Genomic DNA, 21340 nt, shown 5'->3' with positions numbered 1-21340 from the left:
ATGTGCTGGGGCACAGGTTAGCCAAGGTAATTGAGGTAATATGTACATGTGGGTAGAGTTGGTGATGCATAGATAATAAACAGAGTAGCAGCAGCATAAAAGAGGGGGTGGGGGGGAATGCAAATAGTCTGGGTAGCCATGATTAGCTGTTCAAAAGTCTTATGGCTTGGGGGTAGAAGCTGTTAAGAAGCCCTTTGGGCCTAGACTTGGCGCTCCGTTACCACTTGCCGTGCGGTAGCAGAGAGAAAAGTCTATGACTAGGGTGGCTGGAGTCTTTGACAATTGTTAGGGCCTTCCTCTGACACCGCCTGGTATAGAGGTCCTGAGTGGCGCAGTGGTCTAAGGCACTGCATCGCAGTGCTAACTGTGCCACTAGAGATCCTGGTTCGAATCCAGGCTCTGTCGCCGCCGGCCGCGACCGGGAGACTCATGGGCGGCGCACAATTGGCCCAGCGTCGTCCAGGGTAGGGGAGGGAATGGCCGGCAGGGATGTAGCTCAGTTGATAGAGCATGGCGTTTGCATTGTGGGTTCGATTCCCACGGGGGGGCCAGTATAAAAAAAATATGTGTTCACTAACTGTAAGTCGCTCTGGATAAGAGCGTCTGCTAAATGACTAAAATGTAAATGTAAAAATGGATGGCAGGAAGCTTGGCCCCAGTGATGTACTGGGCCGTACGCACTACCCTCTGTAGTGCCTTGCGGTCAGAGGCCTAGCAGTTGCCATACCAGGCGGTGATGCAACCAGTCAGAATGCTCTTGATGGTGCAGCTGTATAACTTTGAGGATTATATCCATGTGGTCCTCTGTAGCTCAGCTGGTAGAGCACGGCGCTTGTAACGCCAAGGTAGTGGGTTCGATCCCCGGGACCACCCATACACAAAAAAAAAAATGTATGCACGCATGACTGTAAGTCGCTTTGGATAAAAGCGTCTGCTAAATGGCATATTATTATTATTATTATTATTAGGATCTGAGGACCCATGCCAAATCTTTTCAGTCTCCTGAGGGGGAATAGGCTTTTTCGTGCCCTCTTCACGACTGTCTTGTTGTGTTCGGACCATGATAGTTTGTTGGTGATGTGGACACCAAGGAACTTGAAACTCTTAACCTGTTCCACTACAGCCCCGTCGATGAGAATGGGGGCGTGCTCAGTCCTCTTTTTTTTCCTGTCACGTTGAGGGAGAGGTTGTTGTACTGGCACCACACAACAAGGTCTCTGACCTCCTCCCTATAGGCTGTTTCATCGTTGTCGGTGATCAGGCCTACCACTGTTGTGTCGTCTGCAAACTTAATGATGGTGTTAGAGTCGTGAACAGGGAGTACAGGAGGGGACTGAGCACGGACCCCTGAGGGGCCCCTGTGTTGAGGATCAGCTTGGCGGATGTGTTGTTACCTACCCTTACCACCTAGGGGCGGCCCGTCAGGAAGTCCAGGATCTAGTTGTAGAGGGAGGTGTTTAGTCCCAGGGTCCTTAGTTTAGTAATGAGCTTTGAGGGCACTATGGTGTTGAACGCTGAGCTGTAATCAATGAATAGCATTTTATTGCATGACATAAGTATTTGCTCCCCTACCAACCAGTAAGAATTCCGGCTCTCACAGACCTGTTAGTTTTTCTTTAAGAAGCCATCCTGTTCTCCACTCATTACCTGTATTAACTGCACCTGTTTGAACTCGTTACCTGTATAAAAGACACCTGTCCACACACTCAATCAAACAGACTCCAACCTCTCCACAATGGCCAAGACCAGAGAGCTGTGTAAGGACATCAGGGATAAAATTGTAGACCTGCACAAGGCTGGGATGGCTACAGGACAATAGGCAAGCAGATTGGTGAGAAGGCAACAACTGTTGGCGCCATTATTAGAAAATGGAAGAAGTTCAAGATGACGGTCAATCACCCTCGGTCTGGGGCTCCATGCAAGATCTCACCTCGTGGGGCATCAATGATCATGAGGAAGGTGAGGGATCAGCCCAGAACTACACGGCAGGACCTGTTCAATGACCTGTGACCACAGTCTCAAATAAAACCATTAGTAACACACTACGCCGTCATGGATTAAAATCCTGCAGCGCACGCAAGGTCTCCCTGCTCAAGCCAGCGCATGTCCAGGCCCGTCTGAAGTTTGCCAATGACCATCTGGATGATCCAGAGGAGGAATGGGAGAAGGTCATGTGGTCTGATGAGACAAAAATAGAGCTTTTTGGTCTAAACTCCACTCGCCGTGTTTGGAGGAAGAAGAAGGATGAGTACAACCCCAAGAACACCATCCCAACCGTGAAGCATGGCGGTGGAAACATCATTCTTTGGTGATGCTTGTCTGAAAAGGGGACAGGACGACTGCACCGTATTGAGGGGAGGATGGATGGGGCCATGTATCGCGAGATCTTGGCCAACAACCTCCTTCCCTCAGTAAGAGCATTGAAGATAGGTCATGGCTGGGTCTTCCAGCATGACAACGACCCGAAACACACAGCCGGGGCAACTAAGGAGTGGCTCTGTAAGAAGCATCTCAAGGTCCTGGAGTGGCCTAGCCAGTACCAGACCTGAACCCAATTGAAAATCTTTGGAGGGAGCTGAAAGTCCGTATTGCCCAGCGACAGCCCCGAAACCTGAAGGATCTGGAGAAGGTCTGTATGGAGGAGTGCAAACCTGGTCAAGACCTACAGGAAACGTATGATCTCTGTAATTGCAAACAAAGGTTTCTGTACCAAATATTAAGTTCTGCTTTTCTGATGTATCAAATACTTGTCATGCAATAAAATGCAAATTAATTACTTAAAAAATCATACAATATGATTTTCTGGATTTTTGTTTTAGATTCCGTCTCTCACAGTTGAAGTGTACCTATGATAAAAATTACAGACCTCTACATGCTTTGTTTGTAGGAAAACCTGAAAAATCGGCAGTGTATCAAATACTTGTTCTCCCCACTGTAGGTGTTCCTTTTGTCCAGGTGGGAAAGGGCAGTGTGGAGTGCAATAGAGATTACTTCATCTGTGGATCTATTAGGGTGGTATGCAAATTGGAGTGAGTCTAGGATTTCTGGGATTATGGTGTTGATGTGAGCCATGACCAGCCTTTCAAAGCACTTCATGGCTACAGACGTGAGTGCTATGGATCAGTAGTCATTTAGGCAGGTTATCTTAGTGTTCTTGGGCACAGGGACTATGGTGGTCTTCTTGAAACATGTTGGTATTACAGACTCAGTCAGGGACATCTTGAAAATGTCAGTGAAGACACTTGCCAGTTGGTCAGAGCATTCTCGGAATACACGTCCTGGTAATCCGTCTGGCCCTGCGGCCTTGCGAATGTTGACCTGCTTAAAAGTCTTACTCACATCGGCTAGGGAGAGAATGATCACATAGTCATCCGGAACAGCTGATGCTGATGCTCTCATGCATGGTTCAGTGTTGCTTGCCTCGAAGTGAGGCAACTGTTTAAGAATGGGAGATGGATATGATCTTTCGCTAGATGTTTTCTATTGATCCTTTATTTAGGTATCTGGAACCGGTGCCGGTGCCGGATAGGAGATTAAATACGACCCATTTTTGCTTTCTGGTGTATTCTCATTGGCCCTAAATGGACAAAGCTCTTCCCACATATAGCTATCTAAGGTCGCTCTCCAGTGTGTGTTCGCTGGTGTGTAGTCAGGGAGGAAGCTACAGCAAAGCTCTTCCCACACTGATCATAGCTATAAGGTCTCTCTCCAGTGTGTATTACCTGGTGTCTATTCAGGATGGAAGCTACTGCAAAGCTCTTCCCACACTGATAACAGCTATACGGCTTCTCTCCTGTGTGTGTTCGCTGGTGTGTAGTCAGGTTGCTTGACTTATTGAAGCTCTTTCCACACTGATCACAGCTATAAGGCTTCTCTCCTGTGTGTACACACTGGTGTTTGGTTAGAGTTCCCGAATTAGCAAAGCTTTTATCACAATCAGGCAGGGGTAAGGCTTCTCCCCTGTATGAAATCTCTGATGAAATTTTAAGGTTTGAGAAGCAGTGAAACTCTTCCCACACTGAGAGCAGCAGTACGGTTTCTCTCCGGTGTGACTCAGCTGGTGAATTATGAAGGACCTCCATGTAGTGAAACTCTTCCCACAGTCAGAGCAGCAGTGGTGAGATTTCTTCCCTGCATGTCTCTGCTGGTGTTTCTTGGGGTGTTTGTTGAGGTATTCTGATTGGGAGATACTCTTCTCTGTCTCGTCAGCAACATGTCGTTGTTGAGGCTCCACAGATGAAAAGTCCCTCCCACTGAGAGAGCGACAGTTAGGGGTGTCCCCTGCTAAACAAAGATATTGAATAACTAGGTTTTGGAAATATGGATCCATAAAGAAATATCAACAATATATCAAAATACACTCAGTGGACAGTTTATTAGGTACACTACCTCCATGAAAATAGACCGCTCCTACATACAGTGAGTCGAGTGACCCAAGCGGCTGAGCGTGGTATGATTGTCCGTGCCAGGTGCGCCGGATCCAGTATCTCAGAAACGGCGGCCCTCCTAGACTTTTCACGCACGACAGTGTCTAGGGTTTTACCAAGAATGGTGCAGCAAAAAAAAAAAAACATTCAGTCAACGGCAGTCCTGTTGGTGAAAACAGCTCATTGACGAGAGAGGTCGAAGGAGAATGGCAAGAATCGTGCAAGCTAACAGGCGGGCCACAAACTGCGCAGTACAACCGTGGTGAACAGAGCGGCATCTTGGAACATACAACTCGTCGATCCTCGTCACTGATGGGCTATTGAAGCAGGCGACCACACTTTAAAATAAAGTGGTGATCCTAACTGACCTAAAACAGGGAATTTTTACTAGGATTAAATGTCAGGAATTGTGAAAAACTGAGTTTAAATGTATTTGGCTAAGGTGTATGTAAACTTCCGACTTCAACTGTAGCTAGCTCTTAGCATAACTTGTTCTATGGAGTAGATAGCTAGCTAGTGTTGCAAAAGTCCATTGCATTGCATGCATTGTAAGGTAGCAGCATGACAATTTGGTTTTGAACTGATGTAGCTATGTTTTGAACAAAAATGTACGACTGGCATTTGGACGTGAACTAGCTATCATTAGCTAGCTTCTGTGTCGATGTTGTCTGGTTCTAACTAGCTAGCTAGCTAATGGCTGAAGTTACTTGTTTAACAAAACTTCCATGAACAATTACAGCTAGCTACCATTCTTTGCCTGTTTGTTAGCTAGCTAGCTACTTTCAGCTGACTGGTGTTAGCTAGCTAAAGAGGCTAGCTGCTGGACATTGGACAAGCAAGCTAACGTTAGCTAAGAGCAGTTGTATTGTTGCCAAGCATCCAAGTTGCTGACCAGGTTAGATAGAACTCAGATTTGGCTGAAATTAAGTTAGCATTGTCAGAAATGCTACAAAAAGGTAGCACATTGTTGGTTCTTAAATGGACAGAAATAAAAACTGTTGCACCTACAAACTTATTCAAATGGTCACTTTATTGAAACTATAGTGCCGTTTTAATCAGACGCAATACTTTTAGCGAAGTAGTCGCAGAAAATACTGAACACTAAAGAATAGAATATAATGGAATCTAAAACAAAATATAAAATAATAATTGTCCACATTTTTTTGGGGGGGGGATGAGCATCTCACAGTTACTTCTCAAAAAGAGTAATAATTTGAAAAGGGGCCATTAACTAGCTGGCCTGGTGCATCGTTGGCCATGAATGGAAGTTACTAGGTGTTATGATGAGTTTCTGGTATTGAGAAGTTCAGGATGTAAGAGAGCAGTTGACACAGATGGAAGTTTGATTTACATTTATTTCAGTACTGGATCACATAATAAGAGGAATATGCTTTGCCTCATCATATGACTGACTTCCTTACCACATCTTTCAACTTATATAATGCCCTTCCAACCAACTTTTATCGTACCCAGTTGCTAACTATTACTAACTGCCACTCACTTCCTACATATCATTCCTCTCCTTGTTGTCGGGTGGCACCCTAGCCAGGCCAATCCATCACGCACCAATCCTAAGATTAGCAACAGTGGCCCCCCAATCTATCTTGGCACACTGACCTTCTAGTACTCCCTTGTGACCGACATAACACATGGCTTATCCTTGTTCTCTGTCCACATACAGCTTATGATTTCTCCATACATTCATGAATCTTGTATCACAAATCATCATAACACTAGGCTAGCGTGCAAGCATCTTAGCCAGGTAGCCTAGGCCAAAAAAAACAAAAAAAGCGTGTACTGTATGACAGAGGAGGACGGAATTTACATTTCTCTACAAGTTGGGTGAGTCAACATGTTATTTTTCTACTTGCACGCACACAGAAATCAGTACCATGGATACACATATTTAGCTTAGGTTGATCAGACTAAATCGTTTTTGGCAGGGGCGCAACTTTGGTTTTAGAATTGGGACTTAATTATTGAATTGTTTATTCCAGTCGGATAAACACTCCAAACAGCCTACCCGACCGCTCGAAGGCGTCTGCATGGTCCTAAAGCACACCGTTGCCTCGTTTTGTATCTCATTCCAATGATAAAACTGGGGGGGGGTGATGCAATTTAAGAAAGTTCGGGGCACATGTCCACCCCGTCCCCAGTGAAAGTTGCACCCCTGGTTTTTAGTATATTTTAGTTGTCACTGTTGTAGACTAAGCATAGGTGATTAGATGATGATGAAGTTGAAATGGTGCTTGAATAGTGGAGGCAGCGCCTGTTTTCCCATACGTAAAAATGTATGCACACATGACTGTAAGTCGCTTTGGATAAAAGCGTCTGCTAAATGGCATATTATTAGTATTATTTTCTTTGCTACTTACAGTAACTCTAAATCAAGTTGTTTAGTAGGCCCGAAAACATTAACTTGCTTGACCATTCTGTAGGTCACGTAACTGTTTGTTACATGCAACATGTTTTATATACTCAACCAGACAGATGTTCCTCTCTGGTTTTATGATTGAAAAAAGGTGTGGTTGAATTTATTCTGCCACTGTCTTCTTGTCTCGGCTGTCTCAAGGCATATGAACTAGCAGGTTATAGAACAAACAACGCAATTATCACAACAAATAGGTTGTAAAATGGCTAATTTTCTGGATTGGCTTCCCTGGTCATTTTACCAACACCCCTACTGCAAGGTGTAGGCTTGGACTCACTATTTCTCCATGGTTCTGACTTTAGCTGCTCGTTGCGCATTGCCTTGTATCAATCTGTGTGCGATAGGCTAGTAGGCTACTTTGCTGAAGGACAAAATATACTGTTTATTACCACCAGATGATGAAAACTAGGCCTAGACATGTTATACACCACAGTAGGCATACTGTTAAGAAAAGTAAACCAAACTTACCTGATCCATCGTGGAAGCTATTCTTTCTTCAGCGTTTCTTCAAATAAAAAAACCTCAAGAGTAAATCTGTAGCTAGCCTACGCTAGTTACTTTCTTTGTCACAACTAGACCAGAACAATCAAACGTCCTTTTAAATATCGAAACTCGATTTCAGTTGTGACAAATAAACGTCTAATGTAGGCTAATCGTACTTCAGAAAGATCCTGGGTAAGATTTTACCTGATATATTAGAGTCAATGAAACGTTCAACACCCTATTCACCAAGAATCCTGATATCTGTTATCGTCTACCTCTACCCGAGAGCCACTTGGAACAACATCCTCGTCGAGAGTCCAGATAGTAATAATTTACTGAGGCCCAGTAAGGGTAGCCTATAAAATACCAGACTGATTACAGCAGCGCTATCTGTGCAGCGAAGCAGTAAAACCCGATATACGTTCAATCAGACCTCTGCAGTGGCCATGAGGCATTTAAAGCAATGCAACCTCCGCAGTAGTCAGTGGCTGTATACTTCTTCCGCTTCACGGAATAGAGCAGGGCTTCTTCTTCTTTGTTATTATGGCGATCCGCAAACAATTGTTATAGGTGCATGCCGCCACCTAGTGAAGTGGCTGTGTGTCTGCCTACTATTCTGTAGTATTAATTCATTTTTTCATTTATTTTTATTTCACCTTTATTAAATCAGGTAAGCCAGTTGAGAACAACTTCTCATTTACAACTGCGACCTGGCCAAGATAAAGCAAAGCAGTGCGATAAAAACAACAACAACACAGTTACATATGGGATAAACAAAACGTTCAGTCAATAACACAATAGAAAAATCGATGTGTTGATGTGCAAATAGAGATAATGGGGTGCAAATAAGCAAAATAAATAACAATATGGGGATGAGGTAGTTGGGTGGGCTAATTACAGATTGGCTGTGTACAGGTGCAGTGATCGGTAAGCCACTCTGACAACTGATGCTTAAAGTTAGTGAGGGAAAACCAACTAACCCTAAACCCATTAAAACCTCATCATTATTCCACTACTTTGGCCATCTGATCCTACACCAGGCCAGCAGCCTGAGAGGACGGATATTATTGTTCAAAACACCTTGTAACTCTGCAGTAAAATAATGTAAACCCAAGTACTTCTCTGCAGCTGCCACCACAACATCTATCCACAGTGATTTACGTTCTATTCCTGCTGGTCAGTTGACAACCATGGCATGTTATTCCTATCACGCTCTGTTGACCTCTGCCTAATCACATGGATCCTCTCAGACCCTCACCCTGGACCCATCTTCCTCTACTACTCTCTCCACTGCCTCAGCATACGACACCTTCTGCACTACTCTGATCCTGGCAACCGCAACCTGTCTTTCTCTCACCGGACACCTCTGATCTCCATCACCATGGGTACCCCTACCGTTTACACACACAACTTTTTCCATCAATACTACACATTCCTTTGTCCCAGGTCCTCCTGCACACTTCTCACATCTAGGAATCTCCCTGCTACACACTGCTGGAAGGAGGTAGTCTTCTTCTTCAGTGGGGTTTATCGGCAGTTTTCATCCAACGTTATGGTGCATTACCGCCACCTACTGTACAGGACTGTGGGCCAGAGACAGGGAGAAACTAAAGTCTGCCTGCCAGCCCTGTTACTCTTAAAAAATATTAAATATTTGAGACTATATCTAATGACGTTCTACTCAATATACTCTAAACTGATTTCCTGTATACCCTTCTCCCTCATACTAGATCTCATCCTCTCTTTCCCCCTGATACTGCCCAAACTGCAGCAAAACATGCTCCACGGTCTCTGTTTCCTGACAATAATCACACTTTCCTATCACATTTAATGTCTTATTCAACTGGCTGTGTCTCCCCCTTAATCTTGTAAAAATAGCCTCCTCTCTTCTGTCCCTTCCTGTCGTCCTCCCCGACTTTCCTCTGTACTTGAAATAAATGCCTTCCCTTAGTATATCTCTATTCCACTGCTTCTGCCATCTCTGCACCATCACTGTATATATCAGTCTTTGTGCCTCTGCCTTGCTGATTGAAACATCAACATCCCCACTACTAAGTGCTTGTTTAGCCAGTTCATCTACTGCCTCGTTCCCTTCCACCCCCACATGGGCTGGGACCCAAGAAAAATCGTATCTGTATACCCATCTGTTTAATCGTGCCATGGGTTTGGAGCACCTCATAAAGCAGGTCTTGTCTGCTACGTGAGCTAAATGACTGGAGACTCATTACCACTGCACATGAATCAGAGCAAATAACTACTCTGTCTTGTTTGACTTCCTCCACCCACTGCAAGGCCAACAGTATGGCCATCAGCTCTGCCGTATATACAGCCAGATGATCTGTAATACGTTTCCTGACTTCCACCCCACATTCCTGCACTACAAATGCTGACCCAGTACATCCTGTCCTTGGATCTTTTGAACCATCTGTGTAAATGGCCACAAAATCCCCACCCTCACCTGGATAGCCCTTCCAAACAGGAAATCCTTTATCCAGTTGTACGTTCTTCCTCCTACCCCCATAATATCAAGCTTGATTAACAATCCCTCCTTCCACATCATATCAGACGCCTTCTCCACATAAAAAAAGACAGCTACAACAGTCTCCTTGTTCACCTGAGCCTTCCTGACCTCTGCTTCTCAGCAGAGGACTGGATCCATAGTTCCCCTACCCCTTCTGAACCCACTCTGATGTGGCGATACTAGCCCTCTGCTCTCCAGGAAGTAAGTTAGCCTCTCCATAATCATATGTTCCATAATCTTACATACATGTGATGTTAAAGCTATTGGCCGATAGCTTGTTGGCTTCGTTGTATAGGAAGTAGTCAAGGATGGGAATTTGTGTTTATACAGGAAGTACCGCCCCCACTTACCGTCAACCAATCATGTCAATGTCGAGCTATACGAGCATATTAAGCAGGGGGACACGTCTGGCACTGCAGGATTTGAGTCCCTGGCGGCGTAGTGTGTTACTGATGGTAGGCTTTGTTACTTTGGTCCCAGCTCTCTGCAGGTCATTCACTAGGTCCCCCCATGTGGTTCTGGGATTTTTGCTCACCGTTCTTGTGATCATTTTGACCCCACGGGGTGAGATCTTGCGTGGAGCCCCAGATCGAGGGAGATTATCAGTTGTCTTGTATGTCTTCCATTTCCTAATAATTGCTCCCACAGTTGATTTCTTCAAACCAAGCTGCTTACCTATTGCTGATTCAGTCTTCCCAGCCTGGTGCAGGTCTACAATTTTGTTTCTGGTGTCCTTTGACAGCTCTTTGGTCTTGGCCATAGTGGAGTTTGGAGTGTGACTGTTTGAGGTTGTGGACAGGTGTCTTTTATACTGATAACAAGTTCAAACAGGTGCCATTAATACAGGTAACGAGTGGAGGACAGAGGAGCCTCTTAAAGAAGAAGTTACAGGTCGGTGAGAGCCAGAAATCTTGCTTGTTTGTAGGTGACCAAATACTTATTTTCCACCATAATTTGCAAATAAATTCATTAAAAATCCTACAATGTGATTTTCTGGATTTTTTCTCCTCAATTTGTCTGTCATAGTTGACGTGTACCTATGATGAAAATTACAGGCCTCTCTCATCTTTTTAAGTGGGAGAACTTGCACAATTGGTGGCTGAGTAAATACTTTTTTTCCCCACTGTAGGACTCGTTTTACTGTGGATATAGATCCTTTTGTACCTGTTTCCTCCAGCATCTTTACTGCTGTTGTTCTGGGATTGATTTGCACTTTTCGCACCAAAGTACGTTCATCTCTAGGAGACCGAACACGTCTCCTTCCTGAGCGGTATGACGGCTGCGTGGTCCCATGGTTTATATACTTGGATACTATTGTTTGTACAGAGAACGTGGTACCTTCAGGCGTTTGGAAATTGCTCCCAAGGATGATAGATACAGTGGGGAGAACAAGAATTTGATACACTGCCGATTTTGCAGGTTTTCCTACTTACAAAGCATGTAGAGGTCTGTAATTTTTATAATAGGTACACTGGTGTTTCTTGAAGTGTTCTGATCTGGAGAAACTCTTCTCTGCCTCATCTGCAACATGTGGTTGAAGTTCCGCAGATGATGAGCCCCTCCCACCCACATTTAGGTGTGTCCCCTGAGAAACAAAGACATTGAATAACTAGGTTTATGAAATATGGGTCCATAAACAAATCATCATCACTCAGTGACCAGTTTATTAGGTACAACTACAGACAGTGAGCCACGTGGCTGTGGCTTGCTACATAAAGCAGGCAGACCGGTATTGAAGCATTCAGTTACTTTTTGATTCAACGTTAGAATAGGCAAAACCAGTGACAAACAAAAGACAACGTCAGCGGCAGTCCTGTGGGTGAAAACAGCTCATTGATAAGAGAGGTCGAAGGAGAATGGCAAGAATCGTGCCAGCTAACAGGCGGGCCATAAATAACAGTGCAGTACAACAGTGGTGTGCAGAACGGCATCTCGGAACGCATAACTAGTCGATACTCGCCACGGATGGGCTATTGCAGCAGACAACCACACCGGGTTCCACTCCTATTAGCTAAAAACAAAAAGTGGCTCCAGTGGGCATGCGATCAACACTGGACAATTGAGAATAGGAAAACATTACCTGGTCTGACAAATCTCGGTTTATGTTGCGTCATGCTGATGGCAGTCAGGATTTGGCATACCGAGCATGAGCCCATGGACCCATCCAGCCTGGTGTCAACAGTACAGGCTTGTGGCGGTGGTGTACTGGTGTGGGGAATGTTTTCCTGGCACACGTTAGGTCCCTTGATAACAATTGAGCAACGATTTAACGCCACAGCCTGTCTGAACATTGTTGCTGACCAAACCCAATAGAGTATGTTTGAGATGAGATGAAACGGCTGTTGGCAGCATGAATGTGTCACCGTCCAATCTGCAGTAACTGCGTGATGCCATTGCATCAGCATTTTCCCGACATTTTGTAGAATCCATGTCCCGAAGAATTCAGGCTGTTCTGGAGGCAAAGGCGGGTCCAATCTGGTACTAGATGGATGTACCTAATAAACTGGCCACTGAGTGTATATTGTTTATCAATCAATTAACAGAAGTTTCAGAATCAGATTGTAGTCTAATTCACATACAACATTGTTCTTACTTGATGAAATCAAATCTCCATCTCCCTCCTCCTCGTGTCCTTCTCTTACAGTTCCACTCTGCCCTGGTGTTTTCCTGCAGTCGACCAGCCGCACAGACACCCTCTTCAGACCCAGCAGTAAGGCTCTACCAGGAGAGTTGTGACCAGGGAACTCTGGCAGGGTGGAGGGCGACGGGCTAGCTCTGTCCTGGTGACCATAGGAAGTATTGTACATAGAATATCATTACACCAAATACAGTGGGGAAAACAAGTATTTAGTCAGCCACCAATTGTGCAAGTTCTCCCACTTAAAAAGATGAGAGGCCTGTAATTTTCATCATAGGTACACGTCAACTATGACAGACAAACTGAGAAAAAAAATTCTAGAAAATCAAATTGTAGGATTTTTAATGAATTTATTTGCAAATTATGGTGGAAAATAAGTATTTGGTCACCTACAAACAAGCAAGATTTCTGGCTCTCACAGACCTTGTAACTTATTTTTTAAGAGGCTCCTCTGTCCTCCACTCGTTACCTGTATTAATGGCACCTGTTTGAACTTGTTATCAGTATAAAAGACACCTGTCCACAACCTCAAACAGTCACACTCCAAACTCCACTATGGCCAAGACCAAAGAGCTGTCAAAGGACACCAGAAACAAAATTGTAGACCTGCACCAGGCTGGGAAGACTGAATCTGCAATAAGTAAGCAGCTTGGTTTGAAGAAATCAACTGTGGGAGCAATTATTAGGAAATGGAAGACATACAAGACCACTGATAATCTCCCTCGATCTGGGGCTCCACGCAAGATCTCACCCCGTGGGGTCAAAATGATCACAAGAACGGTGAGCAAAAATCCCAGAACCACGCGGGGGGACCTAGTGAATGACCTGCAGAGAGCTGGGACCAAAGTAACAAAGCCTACCATCAGTAACACACTACGCCGCCAGGGACTCAAATCCTGCAGTGACAGACGTGTCCCCCTGCTTAAGCCAGTACATGTCCAGGCCCGTCTGACGTTTGCTAGAGTGCATTTGGATGATCCAGAAGAGGGTTGGGAGAATGTCATATGGTCAGATGAAACCAAAATATAACTTTTTGGTAAAAACTCAACTCGTCGTGTTTGGAGGACAAAGAATGCTGAGTTGCATCCAAAGAACACCATACCTACTGTGAAGCATGGGGGTGGAAACATCATGCTTTGGGGCTGTTTTTCTGAAAAGGGACCAGGACGACTGATCCGTGTAAAGGAAAGAATGAATGGGGCCATGTATCGTGAGATTTTGAGTGAAAACCTCCTTCCATCAGCAAGGGCATTGAAGATGAAACGTGGCTGGGTCTTTCAGCATGACAATGATCCCAAACACACCGCCCAGGCAACGAAGGAGTGGCTTCGTAAGAAGCATTTCAAGGTCCTGGAGTGGCCTAGCCAGTCTCCAGATCTCAACCCCATAGAAAATCTTTGGAGGGGAGTTGAAAGTCCGTGTTGCCCAGCGACAGCCCCAAAACATCACTGCTCTAGAGGAGATCTGCATGGAGGAATGGGCCAAAATACCAGCAACAGCGTGTGAAAACCTTGTGAAGACTTACAGAAAACGTTTGACCTGTGTCATTGCCAACAAAGGGTATAGAACAATGTATTGAGAAACTTTTGTTATTGACCAAATACTTATTTTCCACCATAATTTGCAAATAAATTCATAAAAAATCCTACAATGTGATTTTCTGGAATTTTTTTCCTCATTTTGTCTGTCATAGTTGACGTGTACCTATGATGAAAATTACAGGCCTCTCTAATCTTTTTAAGTGGGAGAACTTGCACAATTGGTGGCTGACTAAATACTTTTTTCCCCCACTGTATATATATATATTTTTTTTATTACCCCCCTTTTTCTCCCCAATTTCGTGATATCCAATTGGTAGTTGTTATGATGAGTTTCTAGGGTATCAAGTAATTCATGATGCAAGAAGATATTTAACACTTAGATGGAGAGTTCAAACAAATATTTAATATCAACGGTGCCGTGGTTCGTCTAACAAAAAGGCACGTGCTTCGCCTCTTGCCAGTCGAACTCACTGAACAAAGAAAACCTCTCAGTTTATATACTTTCAGTTACACGTTTCCTCAACAACATATGGTAACCATCAGTGGGCACACCCTTCTTTGACGCTATTGCCCTGTACCCCAAGTCTGTATTCATTGTTATCAATCATTCTAAGATAAACACCATCAAGCTCCCCCGACATACCAGAATCCAGACTCTGTGGCACCACGAGCCACCTCTCTAACCAATTTAACCTTGTTCCCACACCACCATGAAAAGACATCATAACCGTAGTTAACAGTCTTGTCCCATCGCTGCAACTCCAGCATGGATTCGGAAGAGGCGAAGGTCGAGGCCCCATTTTCTTTTCTTTTCTCTGTTACGGATAGCCAGGGGCATACTCCAACACTCAGACATCATTTACAAACAAAGCATGTGTTTAATGAGTCTGCTAGATCAGAGGCAGTAGAGATGACCAGGGATGTTCTCTTGATAAGTGTGTGAATTAGACAATTTTCCTGTCCTGCTAAGCATTCGAAATGTAACTAGTATTTTTGGGTGTCAGGGAAAACATATGGAGTAAAAACAACATCATTTTCTTTAGGAATGTAGTGAAGTAAAAGTAGTCAAATATAAATAGTAAATGAATGCCCTTTCCCACCTGGACAAAAGGAACACCTATGTGAGAATGCGGTTCATTGAATACAGTTCAGCGTTCAACACCATAGTGCCCTCAAAGCTCGTCACTAAGATAAGGACCCTGGGATTGAACACCTCCCTCTGCAACTGGATCCTGGACTTCCTGACGAGCCTCCCCCAGGTGGTAAGGGTAGACAACAACACATCTGCCACGCTGATCCTCAACACAGGGACCCCTCAGGGGTGTGTGCTTAGTCCCCTCCTGTACTCCCCGTTCACCCACGACTCGTGGCCAAGCACGACTCCAACACCAATATTACGTTTGCTGACGACACAACAGTGGTAGGCCTGATCACCGAGAACAATGAGACAGCCTATAGGGAGGAGGTCAGAGACCTGGCAGTGTGGTGCCAGGTGAACAAACTCTCCCTCAATGTAAGCAAGACAAAGGAACTGATCGTGGACTACAGGAAAAGGAGGGCCGAACAAGCTCCCATTAACATCGACAGGGCTGTAGTGGAGTGGGTCGAGAGTGTCAAGTTCCTTGGTGTCCACATCACCAACAAACTATCATGGTCCAAACGCACCAAGACAGTCGTGAAGAGGGCACAACAACACCTTTTACCCCTCAGGAAACTGGCAAGGGTCCCCAGATCCTCAAAAAGTTATACAGCTGCACCATCGAGCGCATCCTGACCGGTTGCATCACCGCCTGATATGGCAACTGCTCGGCATCCGACCGTAAGGCGCTAGAGAGAGTAGTGCGTATGGCCCAGTATATCACTGGGGCCAAGCTTCCCGCCATCCAGGACCTATATACTATGCGGTGTCAGAGGAAGGCCCAAATAATTGTCAAAGACTCCAGTAACGCAAGTCATAGACAGTTATCTCTGCTATCGCACGGCAAGCGGTACCAGAGCGCCAAGTCTAGGTCCAAAAGGCTCCTTAACAGCTTTTAAAGCCAAGCCATAAGAATGTTGAACAATTAACGAAATGGCCACCCGGACTATTTACATTGACACCCCCTTCCCCCCCCACTTTGTTTTTACACTGATGCTACTAGATGTTTATTATCTGTGCATAGTCACTTTACCCCAACCTACATGTACAAATTACCTCAACTAACCTGTACCCCCGCACATTTTCTCGGTACCACTATGCCCTGTATATAGCCTCGTTATTGTTATTTTATTGTGTTACTTTTTATTAAATGTTTTAGTTTAGTTTATTTAATAAATATTTTCTTAACTCTATTTCTTGAACTGCATTGTTGGTTAAGGGCTTGTAAGTAAGCATTTCACGGTAAGGTCTAAAACTGTTATATTCGGCATGTGACAAATACAATTAGATTTTATTTGTATTATTCATGCATTGTATCTCTAGGTGCATTATTTAAATAAGTGCTTTCATCAAGAGGCACATGCACATCATTATAGAGCAGAGTGCATTGTTTAAAGAGGTCACCGTGGAGATGAAGATGGATACATTCTCTAATCATTGTTTCAGAGACCTTGCCTTCACATATCCTGAAAATGTTACAATTGAGTCAGGAAAAAAGAAATAGCTAAGAGAATCCCCAGAGACTCTAAGGGCAGACTTCATCCTAAAAGCTAACAAGGATATAAAAGGAGACCTTCTGTTCGACACAGATGATCCTAATGCTTGGCACACAGCTCTCCACAAGACCAACATGATGGCCCTAAAGCTTGGCACACAGCTGTTAGAAATTGCGTAATTCAAATCTGGTATTGGAATAAGAGAACATAATCAAGAGATATTCAATCCAAGCTAAATGTATTATATGCAAAATGTATATATGATAAGTATGATGGTTCGTATACGGGCTCACCACGCAGGGCAGACAGAGAACTGACTTCCTCATTACAAATTATTCCGTAAATACCCTGACAGTTTTAGTTCCCGCTCTCTGCTGGGCCTATCAGGGTAGAGACTGAGCGTGGTTTAGACTTGCCCAACCTATCGTTGGCGCAAGTCTATCCAGAAAGTAAGCACTTTTGCAGTACACGTCCTTGAGTATGATGGTTTAAGAAAGAGGCAGTGTGTATGTGTCTGTGAGAAATACAAGTTCTTATCTCCCCCTACTCCCTAAATCAGCTCCTCACATGAATCACAGCTTGTTATGTGAAACAATTTATATCAGTAGAGTACAAACCTTTTATGCTTAATCAGTAATGCATTCTTTCTAAGCTAGTCATCACATCCAGTTACAAGAAAATAGATCCCCACAATCCCCCTTTTCACACCCACTGGGTGTGAACCCAAATCAAAATACGAGATGTCAAACATTTTAGAAGTCCCCCTTTTGACACCATTTATGGTGTCACTCCAATTAAATGCAAGTGATTACAAATCAACACATATACACGTATATAGTAGAAATGATAAAAATGTAAATATATAAAAAATAAAATCCCTCTGTTCCTTCCCTACACCTAACATGTACTGAGTTGGCTACCAGCCACCCAGGAATCCTTTACCTTCACATAAGGAAAGACAAACATTCACAATGGTTAACTTGATTAATAAAGCATAAAACACAAAAAGGAAGTACATTTTGGCCCCCTTTAGACACCCTCTAGGGTGTCACTCCACCAAGCCTGGTAGGTCATATCCTTCATTACTTAGGTCGGAGTCCGGGATTGGGCCGTATCTCACCATCTGTTGGGAAACCGCCTTCTCCATCTCCTTTCTCACCAACCCTCAGACACAGGGAATAAGACAACATCCATAAAGAACAAGTATACCCATAGAAGCTATAACTTCACCCAGAATAGTTACAACAATAGTTTTCCATTTACCAAATATGTTATCAAACCAACCGTTTAGGGAGCTATCAATACCAGAGTTCTCAGCCAGTTCGTTCGCCAGTGTGGTGCGTCCCTGAAGCGCTTTGGTCACGGACCCGTCCGGTGCTATATTGTTGGAGATGAAAGTACAGCACATAGATCCAAACAGAACACAAACTCCGCCCCGCTCAGCCAAAAGCATATCTAAAGCTATTATATTCTGCCATGCCATTAAGCTAGTTGCCGCTGTCTGCTCAGCTAATCCCTTTATTGCATCACGAGTGTGGTTTATAAATCTTTGCTGGTTATAGTAAATATAATTTATCCAATCTGCGTTTTTATTAATTGTTGACCACCAGAAAAGACTTGATTCAAACCCAGCTGCGATCTGATTCCTAGCTTTGAATTCTTCTGGAACCCCTCGAGGTACTCCTATCCCATCAATATATATCCTTTCATCAAAGGATCCCGGGAGGAGGTCCCACTTTTTACGTGACAACTCACCAGTCTCTGACTCGTTTGATTGTTTGCGTATGTAGGTGAGTTCACAATCTGTTATCACCACACAACCATCAGATGTCAGCACGGGCCTGGTTTTGTTCCTAAAATCCTCTGGCTGCAACAAAGTGACATTCTCTGTGTGGGAGCAGGAGCTAAGATGTCCTACCCTGTATCCTATCTTACTAGTCCTAGAAAAACAATAAGAATCCCCTGAGACTTCAAACGGAGGCAACCTAGGTCGGGGTGACTTTGTTATCGGGGGATACAGATAGTGCAAGTTACTACAAGACTCCTTCACCACATTCCCAGGTGGCTTGAACAATTTCATCATGGAGGATAAACCTGACAGAGAGTTAAAGTCTGTCAAGGGGCACGGAGTAGTTGTTAACCTTGGTTTGGCTGTCCCACAGGCATAACAGTCCTCTTTAGACATAGTTCTTGCCGTATACTGAATCCATTCCAACCACAGGTTAAGATTTCTATACCCCGTCTCCACCTGTACTACTTCCTTCAGGTCTATAGTTTGCACTATCTTCACCACAGCCCCGGTCTCACTACCTCCCTCAGAGAGGTTTACTCTATAGGGTGCCCCAGTTGAAGAGGATATCTCACTTGTCAGGTCTGTAACCTGTTTTAGCGTAATTCAGACTTTCAGACAGTACCTACCCTTATATGGGTCGCACTGCCATTTCTGGTAATTCCCTACTTTCACAATACTACACCTGTCCTTAAACTGTGTATGGAGATTGACATATCCCCCCCCCCGCTCGGTATGAGCAACTACATAGTCCCAGGATGTACATGGTGACATACATATATATCTCCCATCCTTTACGATACTACCAGCCAGTAGTCCCCAACTGGTCCGCAAAGACCTCAAAAGGTGATGTCCTTCCCTAAAGTCCCTTGTACTTCCCCTTTCCCTACGTCTAGCTGTCTCCTATGCCTTCGTAGACTGTGCTCAGGTATTATTTTATCAACTTGTGTTAGGTTAACTACTACTTCTGGCTGATCAGGAGGGTTTGAGTGTGTTAGGAATATGGCCCCCACAATCAGACAGCTACCTACTGTCAGGAGACCTGTGAATCCCCACCCTCGCCCAGAGAACATGTCAGACGCCGGAGGCCAACCAATTGCTTTACTTTCTATCGAACTCACACAGGGATGATCAGGCAGGGTAAGGGAATCTTCGTTAAGGAGCCAACCCCTGAGCCCTAGTGGTGATCGGTTCTTTCTCCTAACTCTGTGTTTGTTCGTCAGGTGTAGCTGGGTTTACCTTTTTGCAGTGTGTGACATGCACCCAGATAGATCTCTCAGCTATTCTGCTGGCAAAGGCAGTGACCAATAGGACTTGGTAGGGCCCTTCCCAACAGGCCTGCTTCCAGTTTTTCTTCTTTAGGGACTGGATGCTCACCAGTCTCCTGGTTAGATAGAGTGGGTCACCTTCTCCTTTAGTTAACCTGTGGGGCACAAAACCTCTGACATACAGGTGTGGTTAATAAACTATCTTCACACATACATGTTCAGCTGTATTTTGTCCTCTCCTTCGTATATATTTATTATTTAATCCTACCATCTCCTACCATACCATCCCCCTTTTGACACATGATTTGCCCATGTGTCAATATTACCACCTACCTAAACAATCACTTAGGTAATATTGGTAATTCATTATCCAATTGCCATCCCTCCACTCTCTCTTCTGTTATTTTATGGTTCAAATCATATATATTATTACCAAATTATAATCTTCTTCACACTTTTCACAGTATTATAAATTACCCTCAACTTGGTAAAATAAACAATCTTAAAGTCCTCCTCTCATGCCTTTAGAATTTACTAGTGTGGATAATTAATTAACACCAGAAAGTTAAAACAGAGTTCAGAGGGCATTGAAATTATTCAACGTACTGTTTAATCCCATAGTATACTAAACATGACCATTATTCTAAATATTTCATAAATGTTAGTTATCCGAAATGTTCATTAAGTCCTCATGACATTCATTCTCATAAGAAATCATATATACCCCAAACTCAGCCAAAACCTAAAAAACTCCATAAAATTCACTGTGCATGCTCCTCTAAGACCTATCACCTTTGACCTGCTGAAAGAAATTGAAACAAAAAATTGAAACAACAAGGCTTTATAAACATCATACTAGGTGTGTTGTTTTTTTGTTTGAAAAACCCAATTTGAAAAACAACAACCACAAATAGCCAGGCCCCACTTAATTTGGTATCTCACTTTTATGACCTAAATACTGCCTAACTTCACTACTGCTCCCCCTAGCCCTGGGCAACATTCCAATGAGATGAGCTAATTATATTACTCCTGGTTATAATCTAAAGATGGTAGTACACACAAAACATGAAACAGATATCCCCAGTCTTAACCCATCAATAATTGTTTGTATCAATCTAATTCCTCATAACTAATCCATAAAACCACTCAAAATTCCTCGAGTATACAATGATTATTTAATTGATTACCCTAACTCTGCTACATGTGATCTCATCTCAAATGATCCATTATCAATTATTTGATCAACCCCCTAGGAAAATCTGTCTCCCCTTCTATTGTTCCTGTCCCCCCTGTAAATATAATATTTCAGTTTTTAGCCAATACAATCACGGTTACATCAAATGTTCCCTCAGTTAATGGTATTTTCTCCCTAATATTTCATACTCTTCTTCTTTCCCTAAATGAGATTTAATCCCTTGCATTTCCTCTACTATCCTTCTATCATTACTGGATCAATGATAATAACTGTAATAACTATTAATAATAATTGTAATAACTATTTCACATTAAATTGTGCCTTTTTTCTGATAATGTTATAATTGTAGCCTATTCCATCACTTTAGTTTAAAATATAAGTTTGTTTATAACAAATCCAGAACCCACCACAGG

General features: G+C 43.6%; 1 protein-coding gene across 1 annotated transcript in view; it reads right to left on the bottom strand.

Annotated features, from left to right (window-relative positions):
- Window positions 1-7857, bottom strand: part of LOC121551519 (gastrula zinc finger protein XlCGF57.1) — a 42434-nt gene extending 34577 nt beyond the window's left edge. Inside the window, exon 1 of the mRNA XM_045216070.1 lies at window positions 7327-7857. Within this exon, the coding sequence (XP_045072005.1) occupies window positions 7327-7335 (9 nt within the window). The 5' untranslated portion in view covers window positions 7336-7857. The remainder of the gene's footprint in view (window positions 1-7326) is intronic.
- Between the last annotated feature and the right edge of the window lie 13483 nt (window positions 7858-21340).

This window comes from Coregonus clupeaformis, unplaced genomic scaffold (genome assembly GCF_020615455.1).
Source record: "Coregonus clupeaformis isolate EN_2021a unplaced genomic scaffold, ASM2061545v1 scaf0595, whole genome shotgun sequence".
Taxonomy (NCBI): domain Eukaryota; kingdom Metazoa; phylum Chordata; class Actinopteri; order Salmoniformes; family Salmonidae; genus Coregonus; species Coregonus clupeaformis.
Note: the sequence above shows the minus strand (reverse complement) of the source record. Positions and strands in the feature narration are given on the sequence as shown.